The following is a 13,193-nucleotide window of genomic DNA, read 5'->3' as shown; positions in this document are numbered from 1 at the left end:
GTGGAGCAGTCTAACAAAGTCTGAATCAGTGTTTAGTCAACCTCCTGTTTGTTCTCCCTCCACTATATAGAGTAATGTCACAGCTTACAAAATATTTTCTACATACAAAAATGTGTTTGATCTCCATAAAATTTTATCCTGTGAAATAAAGCCAAATTTTCCTTCCTGTTATACAGATGGAGAAACTGAGACTTGATGTTAATTGACTTAGTCAATGGCACCCAACTAGAAGACAGCAAGTGCCTGAGAACACAGTGGGCAGGAGCCAAGAGGCAGTGCCCCCTTTAGATGGGGACGGTTTGCCAATCTGATCAGTTGAATTGTTTTCATGACTTTCATTACCTTTCTAGCCCTTGTAGGCATTTGACTTTATGACCCATGATGCGTTTCTAACTCCTGGCTCACACTGCTGGAATTTGATTTGAAGCTCTGAAGCATGCTCATAGGATTCCCCTTGGCCCTGGCTTCTCAGATCTCACAGGCTTCCTCTTCTCCCAACTGGATGAGACAGACCCATAGCTTGTTCCCTGGTTTGGCCAGGTTCCTGGTTTTGATAGCTCCTTATTCTGAGTCCTTGAAGCAGAGATTCCAGCAGGACCTTCATGCTGCAGGGCTCAGCATAGATATGGTTGGGCATCCTGAAGCAGACCAGGGAGGCCTGCTGATGGGAATTCATGCTCTGCCCTCCGAGGTCACAAAGAGAGGGCCCCGGGCTGTGTTGAGGGCCCAGAGCTAGACTGCCTGGGCTCCCATCCACCTTCCCTCATCTGGTTCCACCACAGCCCACTGACCCTGGTCACAAACCCTCCTGTGCTTCGGCTTCCTGCTGTGAAAAAGGAAATCTGTATAGAACGTCAAAGAAAAAGTATGAGGCTCAAGTGAATTAGTGCCCATGAAGCTGCCATCAGTGCTTGGTTCGGGTAAGTGTTCGCCCTCGTCCCCACTGAGCCCAGGGAAGCACGTCACTGCGCGGGCCGGTTCTCTTCTGACTCGCTCCTCTGGTAGTGCGATTCCTCCCGAGGAGCACGTTAGGTTATGGCGCGGAGGCGAGGAGCCGGGGTCCGGAGGTTCTGGGGTTCTGCCGCTGTGGAGCCTGACGTGAGTCGTCCCCCGCCTCCCAGTCATCCCCCTCGGTACGAGGCGGTCACAAAGGGCCGAGCCCGCCGCGGAGACTCCCAAACGCGCTCGTCGCCCGGGGAGCTCCACTCCCCCTTCTCCCACCAGCTACGGGGGCGCGGCGGGGGAGAGGGGCAGAGCGACCGGGCGGGTCCACGGCTGCCATGGCGACGCCCGGAGGCTGCGGTGAGGGAGAGCGGCGGGCCCGCGGCCGGCCCCAGAACGGAGCCCCGCCCCCGCCCGAGGCTCCGCCCCGAACGAGGAGCCTCGGTCCCGAGATCCCGCGGCAGTTGTGGCGCTCCGGCTGATTCCAGGCAGTGCCCCTCCCCCGAGCTGCCTCTGACGGACGACTGTGTCTGACTGACTGCAGACGCCATCACTACCTGATAATCCGTGTGTCTGGCTGTGTCTGACGGCGCCCGGATTTCATGGGTGCCTGAGGGCCCAGCAGGCAGGGTGTGATCTGTCTGCTTGACCACAGCTGACTGACTGCCCATACCTGGCTGCTGGCTTCGGGGCCTGACAGGGCGTGACTGACTGAGTCTGGCTGCCCAGACCCCGTCTGTGCTCAACTGTGTCTGACTGACCTGTCCCCCCGTGCAGCGGTTGGGCCGCATCTATCTGCCCGGAGGCTCAGCCGGCGGGTTGTGACTGCACCTGGGCCTGAGCGCTGCTGCCGGCCGCTGGCTCAGGTCTGGCCTCGGGAGACTTGCTGACCGCCCTGACCCAGCGGGCCTCACCACAGCCTGGTGTCTGGTGAGCCGGCCTGACTGGGCATCTGGAAGGTTGGATCCCCCCGCCCGACGCCCGACGTGTGGGCTGACCACGTCTGCGCGTCTGACTTTGCGCGGCCGGCTGATTCTCCCCACCATCTGAGTCTAACTGCGTCCCAGGGACCGGGTTTCCGGGTCACTGCGTCAGCCTGACGGTCCTTTCCTGGCCGCCCGTGTGCCTCGGGCCTCGGCAGCTCGAGAGAGGCTGTGCCGGACCCCACCTGTCTGCCCGCTGTGGGGGCCGACCTCCCCGCATTCCACAGATGTGGCTGAATCACACTGGCCGCCTGCCACGCAACTGGCCAACCGGCTGCGCTGCCTTGGCGCCTGAAATTTTCTCCCTGACTTAAGGCCACCTTCACTCCAGCTGCCCAAGCAGTGGCTTCTTGGTGGTGGTGGTAGAGAGGGATGGCTTGTCCAGAGGCCTGAGGCCTAGACATTTCCGGCTACAAGTCTGGGCTTTGGGGTGTGGGGTCCAAAGCCAGGGCACCAACAGGGGAAGGAGCCCAGGACAGAGGCCTGTGGCAGAAGCAGGACTCAAGGCCAGGAGGGAGCAGCTAGAAGAAGCTGCAGGGTCCTCAAGGCCCCTGAGTCCAGGGATCAAGTTCTATAACAGTCACAGCACCTTGAGGAGTTGGGCTGGTATTTCGGTGCCTCGGGGCCACAATACATGATCCTGAAAACTTTGTCCACGTTTGTGAGATATCTTTGTCAGTGCCTTACTCTGCAGAAGGGGTCTCCCACAGACCTCAGACTGCTTCCTGACTTTAGGTCTTTCTCATAGTTTGTGTGTGGCGGGGTGGACCGGCCACATCAACCACATGGAATGAAAGAGGCTGTGTATCAGAATAAGGGAGAAGGAAACACAGGGGATTAGCTTAGAGGGAATCAATAATAATTGTTTTTGAAAAGTAAGCATGTCAATAGCATGGGTGTGCTATGATTTATTGTTATTAATAATAATAAATAGGAGCATTTGAGTTAGCTTATTTTGATGAGCTCTAGCATTCTGAGATGCTGCCTTCCTGTAAATAACAAAGGCCTGGCTGCCTCATTGATTTCATTATAAGCAAAATGAGGAATGGGAGGAAATAAACAGCTGCATTCCCAAGTGCTTGATTTTAGTCAGCTTGGGCTACTGTAGCAAAATACCATAGCCTGGAGGCTGGGGGGGATTAAAAAAACAAACAAACAGATATTTATTTCTCCAAGTTTTGGAGGTTGGAAAGTTCAAGATCAAGGTACAGGCTGACTTTGCTCCTGGTGAGGCCCTTTTCCTGGACTGCAGGCAGCAGCTGTCTTTTTGCATTGTCCTCACATAGTAGAGAAAGAGAGAGCTCTGGTCTCTCCTTCTTTTAAGGACACTAATCCTATCATGAGGGGCCCCACCCTCATAACCTCCTCTAAAAGTAATTACCTCCCAAAGGCTCCATCTCTAAATACCATCACCTTGGAGGGGGGGACAGGACTTCAACATATGAATCTTGGAAAGACACAAACATGCAGTATTTATTGAGTACTAGTGAGTACCAGGAATTGTGCTGGGCTCTCACCCTCCCCTCATGGAGCTTAGATTTATGCCCTTCAACTCTGATCATATCAGGGCCAGGTGCTGAGTTCCAACTGCTTTCTTATTGGACAACCTGCATGGCTGAAGGTGGGAGAGCTAGTATAGTGTGGTTCTCACAGAGTGATCACCTAGGAACTTGTTAGAAATACAAATTCTTGCCCGCTCCCCCAGAGATGAACTGAATCTCCTGTTTTAACAAGCCCTGATGTGAATGTGTGCTAAAGTTTGAGAAGCACTAGTGGAATGATTGAGCCTGTGGGCTCTCGTGTTAGACTGACTATGTTGGAATTTCAACTCTAGTACATAAGAGCTGTGTGATTTTGAACAAGTCAATGAATCTTTCTGTGCCTCAATTCTTATTTGCAAGATTAATTTAATTGCTTTAAATTATTGTTGTGTTAAGTTATATGAAAAGCTTAGCATATAATTTCCATTCTAGGAATATATCCTGTGGACCTGTTCCAGCATAAGCTGAATGATGTATGTTCAGGATATTCATCGATGCATTGTTTAGGATGAAAAAGAAACACTCTATATATATATATCCATAGGGGCTAATTTAATAAATCATGGTCTGCCATATAAAGAACAAGGCAGCTTTTTATATTTTCATATGAAAAGATCTCCTGAATTTCCAAGTTAAAAAAAAAAAAAAAAACAAGTGCAGAAGTGTGTCCAGTATGCTCCCATCTGTGTAAAAGAAAAAGACTTCATAGAATCTTTATCTATGTATAGGTTATCTCTGGAAGGATACATAGGAGACTGGCAGCAGTGGGGAAAGAAATGGATGGCTGAAAATAGAGAAAGGAGGGAAACTTATTTTTACCATACATATATCTTTTTATGACTTAAAATTTGCAATGTGTATATGCATTTCCTATTCACAAAAAAATGAAGTTTTAAAAAAGTGGGAAGTACTCCGCAGAGTGCCTGGCAGCGGAGGTAGTGATGATGGCCATTCCACAGCTCTGCGGGGGATGATTCATTGCAGAAATGCAGCCCAGAGTTATCTGGCATGTGGCCACAGCCTCTCCTCTCCTCCTTTCATTCAGTCCTTGTCGCCCCATCAGAGAACTCTTGCATTTTGAGATGAAAAGCGGCTTTAGGATTCTCTGGTATAACCCTTTTATTCGAAAGATGAGGAAGCCAAGCCCCAGAGAGATTCCATAATCAGCTCGAGTTATCCAGAGGATTGGGGGTCGATGTAGGGACTCTTTCAAAACGTCACAAGCCTACGCTTTCTGAAATTCTGCTTTCAGCACATCACTGTTCTGCTCAGAAAATGTCATGACACCTCAACCTGGCTCTTCAGACTGGTCATTGTTTAACTTTCAACCAAACCTGCCAACTTTATTTTCCACCTTCTCCAATGTGAATCCTCTACCCTTGTCGGACAGGTCTCTTCATTGACCCCAAATGCTCCTGCTTTTCAAACACCACAACTTCTCAGTGCTGTGTTCTCCGCCTGAAATGGATTTCTCCTTCCTGTCCATTTGTGGATTCCACCTATGCACAGATTCTACCTATGCATAGAAGCAGAATCACACCTAAGTGGTACTTCCTCCAGGAAATCTTTTCTGATTACCCATGCTCACAGAGCTCTCTCCTCCTTAACTGATTAAAAATTTCTTTGTAAAACTTGCACTTCTTAAGAGGGGAATAGGGTGCTCCTTGAGCAATGGTAAGTGGACCAGGTAGGCTAGAGCTGGTTCCCCATCCTGCCTCTCCAATTCTGGAGAAAATTGGGCAAATGACCTTGGCCTTCATTTTCTCAGGGAAGCCCTGGGTGAGGATGCCACTGAGTCCTCCTGAAGCCAGGATCCTGTCTGAGAGAATGAACTGCTGAGCCTGTTTCCACCCTGATGTTTACTTGGCCTGGAGGCCCAGCATGATGAAACCCAGCCCTGTTGCTCAGCACCTTGGGAGGCCTCCCTCCAGGGTCCCTCTGTGCTCAGACAGTGGCCCTTTGTGGAGCAGAGGAGAAGGACTGAAAGTGGAGCCTTTGGAACACCCCGCCCCCCACCAACCTCTAGCTACCCCCACTGGCAGCCATGGACCATCCTGTGCCTGGGTGGCCTGTTTGAAGTCCATGGCTGAGAGTTGGCAGAGTGAGGTAGGGCCTCTAGGTGGCAAGCTAAGCTGGGTGGGTGACAAGGGTCCTGTCTAAAAGAGCATCTCTTAGGAGGAAAGGGAAGAGGCTGCTTATAATGGAGCTCTCCAAGGAGGAGTGGGATCTCCCTATAGGCCAGATTAACACTTCACCATCCCGCCACCACCGAATATGCCCCTGGGATTTAGGGCTGGACCTTCTGAAGTGATCTGTCCCTTCTGCCCCTAGTTCACTGGATCTTACACTCACTTCAGGTGGGAGCAGGGGAGGGAGGGGAGATTGAGAATCCTTAGATGTAATCCCAAACCTGGTTGGGAGGAGACCAGGGGGAGGGACTACAGGGTGGAAGAGAGTGTGGTACTAGTGAAAGGACACCCACTGTTCTGGGGGACAGGAGACCTGGGACTCCAGCGTCTGCTGAGCCACTGACTTGCTTGGTGAAATTAGCTAGTGTTTCCCTTTTCTGTGCCTCTGTTTCCCTAGCTGTGCCTCACTTTCTTGGCTGCAAAAAAGGGAGGCAAAGTAGATGGATGTCAAGAGTTTTTGCAGTTCTTACTTTTCATCATTCTATGATCACAGGGAGAAAAGGGAAGGGCTGGGGGTGGGTTGGAGGTGGGTAACTGACATGATGCTCCCTGTTGATTCACCAGCAGTCGCTAGGCAGCCTCTTCTCTGCCTCCAGGATCTCCTCTGCCCTCCGTTTCTCCCCCTCTCCCTTCCACCTGACTTTGAGGGCTTCGTATGATGAGATCTAGAAGCTGTTTGATTTAGATTTGTCTTATCCCATTTTTTGCCGCCCAGAGGAAGGGGCTGTGCATAGAGCAGGAAGGGGGTCAGGAAACAAAAGGGAGAGGTAAATTAAGAGGTAAGAGTGGAAGGGGGGAACATTAAAAGAGAGCTCAGCAATAGCTGAGCGGAAAAAGGAAAGGAGAGGGGATGAAAGAGGGGGAGTAGAAGGGAGAGGAGCTAAAAGTGAGAGAAAGGAGGCCCATGAGATGGGGAAGGGGAAAATACACATGGGAGAGAAAAACAGGAAGAGACTGTGGGAGAAGACCATAGCCTAGGCCAATACACACATGTGGGGACATCTCAGGCTATTCTAGGACAACATATAGGTCAGTCTGGCTGGAGTTAAGTGTGTATGTGGTGGGGGCACAACACTCAAACTGGATGGAGAAGATCTTGAATGCCAGGCTAATGACTTTGGTCTTTATATTTACTATTTTCTGTGGCCCAAATGGCCTATGATAAACTGGGTGAGGTCCAAGAACTGTTTTCATTCATCCATCCATTCAGTAAGGGACGATGTCTCATCCAACTCTATCTCCAGAGCATAGCACAATGTCTGCACAGAAGAGGTAGTCAGGAAATACCTGTTCAAATTGAACACTTGAAAAATAGTGGAGCAGGGATCCCTGGGTGGCTCAGCCGTTTAGCATTTGCCTTTGACCCAGGGCATGATCCTGGAGTCCCGGGATCGAGTCCCTCATCAGGCTCCCTGCATGGAGCCTGCTTCTCCCTCTGCCTGTGTCTCTGCCTCTCTTTCTCTGTGTGTCTCTCATGAATAAAAAAATAAAATATTTAAAAAAGGAAAGAAAAGAAGTGGAGCACTTGGAGAAGGCGAGGCTGAGGCAATCTTGCAGAGAATGTAAGAATAACCAGAGTACAAGCTCGAAAGTGCGAGGCGGCCTAGGAGAGTCCAGATAAGAGTTTTGACAGATCAGAGCAGAGCAAGACAGGTTCCCCTGCTACCTACAGCAGGAGAGTCCCAGAGAAAATTGTAAGGGGGTCAGCTTCCGTAACATTCCCAACCGGTATTTCATCCATGTGGCCAGGAAGATGGATTCCATTGGAGGATACAGGGTTCTGTGAGGGAAGAGCAAAGAGTTCTCCTGTGCAAGTGGGGGAGGATTATTACCCGATGAAGAGAATTCAGAACTGGGCACAGCTTCCATAGCCCCCTGTCATGGAAAAAGGTTAGGCATGAATGGGGACCAGTGAGTAGGGTAGAGGTCTGCATAAGATTGGTAGGAGCTGGAAATAGAAAGAGACAAATCACAAAGGGTCTCAGATACCAAGCTGAGGAGTTTGGATTTCTCTCTTGAGCTGAAGCAGGCCCCTCATTGGAATGTGCTTTGGGAGAATTAGCCAATAGAATGGACTGGAGGCCAGCCGACCAGCTACTAATGGGAAATTATTCCAGTACATTTTCTGATAAAACCCATGTGCAAGATCCTTCACACACAATGGTGTGCTTTACCTTGTCACTTGGTTTTGTTGTTGTTGTTGTTGTTGTTCTGCCCATTCTAGGTCAGAGAGCTGCAAAGGCTAGAGGTCATACTTCTGCCAAAAGGGACTGTCCTTTCCTCCTCCGAGGGCCACAACCAGTTCATCTGGGAGATAGATGCTCCAGAGATTTATAAGGGCAGAAGATTGGTGGACAGTTTCTAGCCAGATTTCTGTAGTGTGGTGGGATCTGCAGCCCCTGTCTCTGGACCTGGTGTGAGAGAAGCAGCTTGGAGCAATCTTAACAAGTGACCTTAGGCTCCTGCTTTTGAGCTGGGGGTAGCCCAAGCCTGTAGCCCAGAGTCAGCTCTCTCCCTACCCAGATTTCTCTATAAAAGAGGATGCTATAGTATAGCCTAGTGTGGAGCGTGTGTGTTTGGAGTCGGACATCCTAGGCCTTGGTTCTCAGCTGTGCTACCTCTTAGCTCTGGAACTATGAGTAAATTATGTAAGTTATCTGGATTCTTATTTCCTTGTATGTAAAATGAGGGTAGTAATACCAACCATACAGAGTCATGAGGGTTGTATACGCTACTGAAAAGCACTTGGCACAGTGCCACACAAACCATAGTCACTGGGCAAGTGTGAATTCCTATTCATTTTTTAGTAACAGAGCTAGGTACTATTGGAGCTGGAGGGGGTCTCAGTAATTACTGGCCCAGTCGTCTCATTCTACAGTGGTGAGAGGACTCCTGCTATCCAATCTAGGTCTCTTCTGTTGCAGTATCTACTGATTCTGTCTTCATTAGAAGCAAAGAATTGACATCTCTCCTCTGCTCTTAGCCACATAAATCCTTTATGAGCTCTATACCTGCCCATAAAACAATATTTTGACTCCTCCATTTTTCCCCAAGAACATTTGCCCATCATCTGCTCTTTGCTCTGCCAAAGGTATGATCAATTAATGTACCATAGTCAAAGTGTTAGGAATATGTGGAAGGATTGCATTAGCAACACGGTAGGCAAATTCTAAACAAATCCTGTGAGGAGTATCTGAAGGAAATTGATTGTAATTATTCCTGGATAAGCTAAAAAAATAAATACAGTTATCCATATTTATTTATTTATTTATTTATTTATTTATTTATTTATTGGAATTCAGACTTATTTTTATTGTGGTAAAACATACAGAACCTAAAATTTACTCTTTTAACCATTTTAAGGGTACAGTTCAGTGGCATTTAAGTACATTCAAATGTTGTATAACTATCACCTCTACTTCCATAACTTTTTCGTCAACCCAAACAGAAATTTTTTAACGACTTCCCTCTCAGTTCCTGGTAACCTCTGGTCCACTTTTTGTCTCTGTTAATTTGTTTATTCTAGGTGGAATCATACACTATTTATCCTGTTGTGTGTGTCTGACTTCTTTCATTTAGTGTCATGTCTTCAAGGTTTATCCATGTTGTAGCAGATATCTGAATTTCATTCCTTTTAATAGCTGAATAGTATTCCCTTCTAGGGATTTACCATATGTTATTCTATTCATCTATTGATGGACACTTCCACCTCTTGCCTATTGTGAGAACATTAGCCTACAAGTAACTATCAGTATTTTTTCCAATCTATAATGAATGAAACTGTGGTAGGCTGAATAATGCCTGCCCCTCTAAACTGAAATCATTCTGAGATTTTTATTGGCCTCTTAGCTGGGATCCCAGCCTGTCCCTCTCCATGACCACTGCCATGGCCTTCTAAGATAGGCCTCATCTCCCTGGGGAACATCTGTAGTACACTCCTACTGGTCTTCTATTTCTACCAGTCCATCCTCATTACCAGCCATCCTTTATTAAAAGGAGAGTGGAGGTCTTCCTTTATTAGATACTAAATGTAAAAATTATTACAAAATAATTCCTTTATTAAATACTAAATGTAAAAATTGTTACAAAATAATTGTAACAGTGGTCTTCCTTTATAAGTAGTAAATGTAAAAACTATTACAAAATAATTTAGGTACCCCAAAAAGCATAATGCATATCATTTCAGAGCCACGAGGGTGGCTATAATAAAAAAGAGAGGCAATAACAAATGTTGACGAGGATGTGGAGAAATTGAACCCTCAAATATCGGGACACCTGGGTAGCTCAGTGGTTGAGTGTCTGCCTTTGGCTCAGGGAGTGATCCTGGAGTTCCAGGATCGAGTCCCACATCGGGCTCCTGCGAGGAGTCTACTTCTCCCTCTGCCTATGTCTCTGCCTTCTCTCTATGTCTCTCATGAATAAATAAATAAAATCTTTAAAAAAAAAAAAAGGCAGACATCTGTTAAAAACAAACAAACAAACAAACAACCTCAAATATCGCTGGTGAGGTTGTACAATAGTGAAACTGCTTTGAAAGTTCTTCAAAAAGTTAAATGTAGTTATCACATGACCCAGCAGTTCCACTCCTAGCTATACACCCAAGAAAAATGAAAACGTAAGTTTACACAAAAGTTTGCACATAAAAGTTCATGGTATCATTATTCGTGATAGCCAAGTGGAAACAGCCAACCAAATGAATATCAACTGAAAAATCAATAACCAAAAATGTGGGATATATATACAGTGGAGTTTAATTCAGCTGTAAAAGGAATGACATACTGAGTCATGCTACAACATGGATAAATCTTGAAAACATTATGCTAAGTGAAAGAAGCCAGCCACAAAAGACCACATACTGAATGATCCATTTATATGAATGCATAAAGGGAGAAAGTGGATTAGTGGTTGTCAGGCTGGTAGGAGGGGGGAATGGGGAGTGACTGTTAATGGATATGAGGTTTCTTTTGGAGTGATGAAAATGTTCTGGAATTACAGTAGTGATGGTTGCACAATCTTGTGAATAAACAAAAAAACCCCACTAAATTACACACTTAGAAATGATGAATTTTATGGTATGTTAATTATATCTTGAGAAAAATTATAGTGTATCCTAGTGCACACTCATGTACATACTACCCAGCTTAAGAAATAAACTATTAGAGATAAAATTGTAGCTTCCTATGTACCCCTCCTTGATTCCATTCCCCTCCCTCTCTATCCAGAGGTATCTACTATCCTGAAGTTTATCCTGGTGTTTATCATGGCTATAAATGTCTGTATAACTTTTACTAGATGTATGAGGATTCCCAAACACTAGATACTATTGCTTTGTATAGTTTAAAGCTTTATAGAAATTTTGTAAATTGTATCCTCTGTGATATACTTTTTTCTACCAACATTATATTTTTGAGAATGACCCAAAATAATTTTATGTTCCAATTTGACGGGGCCACAGAGCACCCAGATATTTGGTTAGATGTTATTCTAGGTATGTCTGCCAGAGTGTTTCTAGATGAGATTAACATTTGAATTAGTAGACTGAGTAAAGCAGATTGCCCTCCCCAGCGTTATCCAGTCCATTGAAGGCTTGAATGGAACAAAAAGGCAGAGTAAGGGAGAATTTGCTCTCTCTGCCTGGATGTTTTCCAGCTGGGACATTGTTCTTCTCCTGCCTTTGGACTCAGACTCAGACCAGAATTTATACCATTGGCTCTCCTGGGTTTCTAGCTTGCCACCTGCAGATCTTGGGAATTGTCAGTCTCCAGGACCACATGAGCCAATTTCTTATTCTCAATCGATCAGTCGATCAATATCCTATTGGTTCTACCTCTGTGGAGTACACAGACTAATACAATTTGTGATTTTTGTGTCTTGTTTAAGAAATCCTTCCCTACCCTGAGGTCCTGAGAATGATCTTTAGTTGTTTCTAAAGATTTTTAAGTTTTGCTTTTCAACTTTAGGTCTTTAATCCAACTGAAGATTATTTTTGTGTATGCCATGAGGTAGGAATCCAATTTTAATTTTTCCAAATGAATAACCAATTATTCAGTATCATTTTATTTATTTTTATTTTTTTTTATTTTTTCAGTATCATTTTAAAAGTAATCCAAAAGTATTCATTTCCTAGGGCTGTCAACAAATTACCACAAACTGGTGACTTAACACAGGAGAAATTTCTTCTCTCACAGTTCAAGAGGCTAGAATCTAAAATCAAGATGTCAGCGGGGTTGGTTCCTGCTGGAGGCTCTAGGGGAGGTAACACCCCATGCTTTTCTCCTAGCTTCTGCTGGTCACCTGCCATCCTTGGAGATTCTTTGGCTTCTAGACATATTGCTCTAGTCCCTGCCTCCACCTGCAGATTGCCACCTTCTCTGGGTGTCTGTATACTTTTTCTTCTTATTAAGACACCAGTCATTGGATTTGGGGCCCATTCTAAATCCAGAATGAATTAATCGTGAGGTCCCTAACTAATCACATCTGCAAAAACCCTATATCCAAAAAAGGTCATATTCTGAGGTTCTGGGTGGGCATGAATTCTGTGTGTGTGTGTGTGTGTGTGTGTGTGTGTGTGGTGGGGGAAGACAATTTTCAACCCATCACAACATCCTTTGCTATTCTTTTGTAAATGTCATTTCTGTCCTGTATCAATTTTTTCTATATGTGTGGGCAGAGTGATCATTTTGTAATGTCATTCTAAGTCCTTGATGAAATGGTTATACATTTTTCATGAGGCAATCTTATTTAATCCTCACAATTGTCCATGAGGTAGGTACTACTAAAATCACCCACACCATAGGGAACATACTAGACAGCATTTGCCACATGATGCCATAAGTAACGAAAAGTCCCCCAAATCTCACTATCTTACATCTACAAAGTTTCCTCTCTCACATTAAACATCAGTAGCTGTGGTGTGGCTGTGAGGTGGTTGGAGCTCTGCTCTGTGTGTTTTTTTCACTTTAGGATTTGGGCAGAGGGTGCAGACCCTACCCAGGACATGCCATTCCAATGGCAGAGATAAAACTGTATGCTTTTAAACTGCAACATGCAGTGGCTCTTCAAGTTTCTGCTTAGAACTGGCGTATAATCTCATCTGCCCACATTTCATTGTCCAAAGTAAGTCCTGTGGTCAAGCCTCATGTGGGAGTGTACTCCTTCCTCGGAGGGAGTACTCCAGTCACATGGCCACTGGCTAGAATGTATAATCTTTCTGGAAGGAGGAAAGCAAACAATGGGAACAATGATATCTCTACCAAAGGTATCAAGTAACTTGTCCAAGGTCAAAGAGCTGAGAAGGGGCAGAGGTAGGATTCAAACTCAGACCGTCTTTCTCCAAAGCCATAGTGTACTCCGTGGCTTCCTGTTGCCTGCTTGATGGAGTCCAAATGTATTTAAGCTTTAGGGCTTCTGCATGTGCATTCCTGTTGCCTGGAGTGCCCCTCTGTCACTTCTGCATGTTCACCTCACTCTTTAAGGCTCCACTCTAATCTCAACCTCTTTGTGAGTTTCTTTCCTCGGAATGAATCACCATGTGCCCC

The 13,193-nt window shown here is 46.0% G+C and overlaps 1 protein-coding gene across 2 annotated transcripts in view; it reads left to right on the top strand.

The window, feature by feature from the left end:
• The first annotated feature begins 405 nt into the window (after window positions 1-405).
• EPB41L1 (erythrocyte membrane protein band 4.1 like 1) overlaps window positions 406-13,193 on the top strand; it is a 143,669-nt gene continuing 130,881 nt past the window's right edge. For both annotated transcript variants that reach the window (XM_072735945.1, XM_072735933.1), the window contains exon 1: window positions 406-920. In XM_072735945.1, coding sequence (XP_072592046.1) covers window positions 893-920 — 28 coding nt within the window. In that variant the 5' untranslated portion in view covers window positions 406-892. The remainder of the gene's footprint in view (window positions 921-13,193) is intronic.

Source organism: Vulpes vulpes, chromosome 14 (genome assembly GCF_048418805.1).
Source record: "Vulpes vulpes isolate BD-2025 chromosome 14, VulVul3, whole genome shotgun sequence".
Taxonomy (NCBI): Eukaryota; Metazoa; Chordata; class Mammalia; order Carnivora; family Canidae; genus Vulpes; species Vulpes vulpes.
The sequence above is the reverse complement of the archived record's forward strand: the minus strand, read 5'-3'. Positions and strand labels throughout refer to the sequence as shown.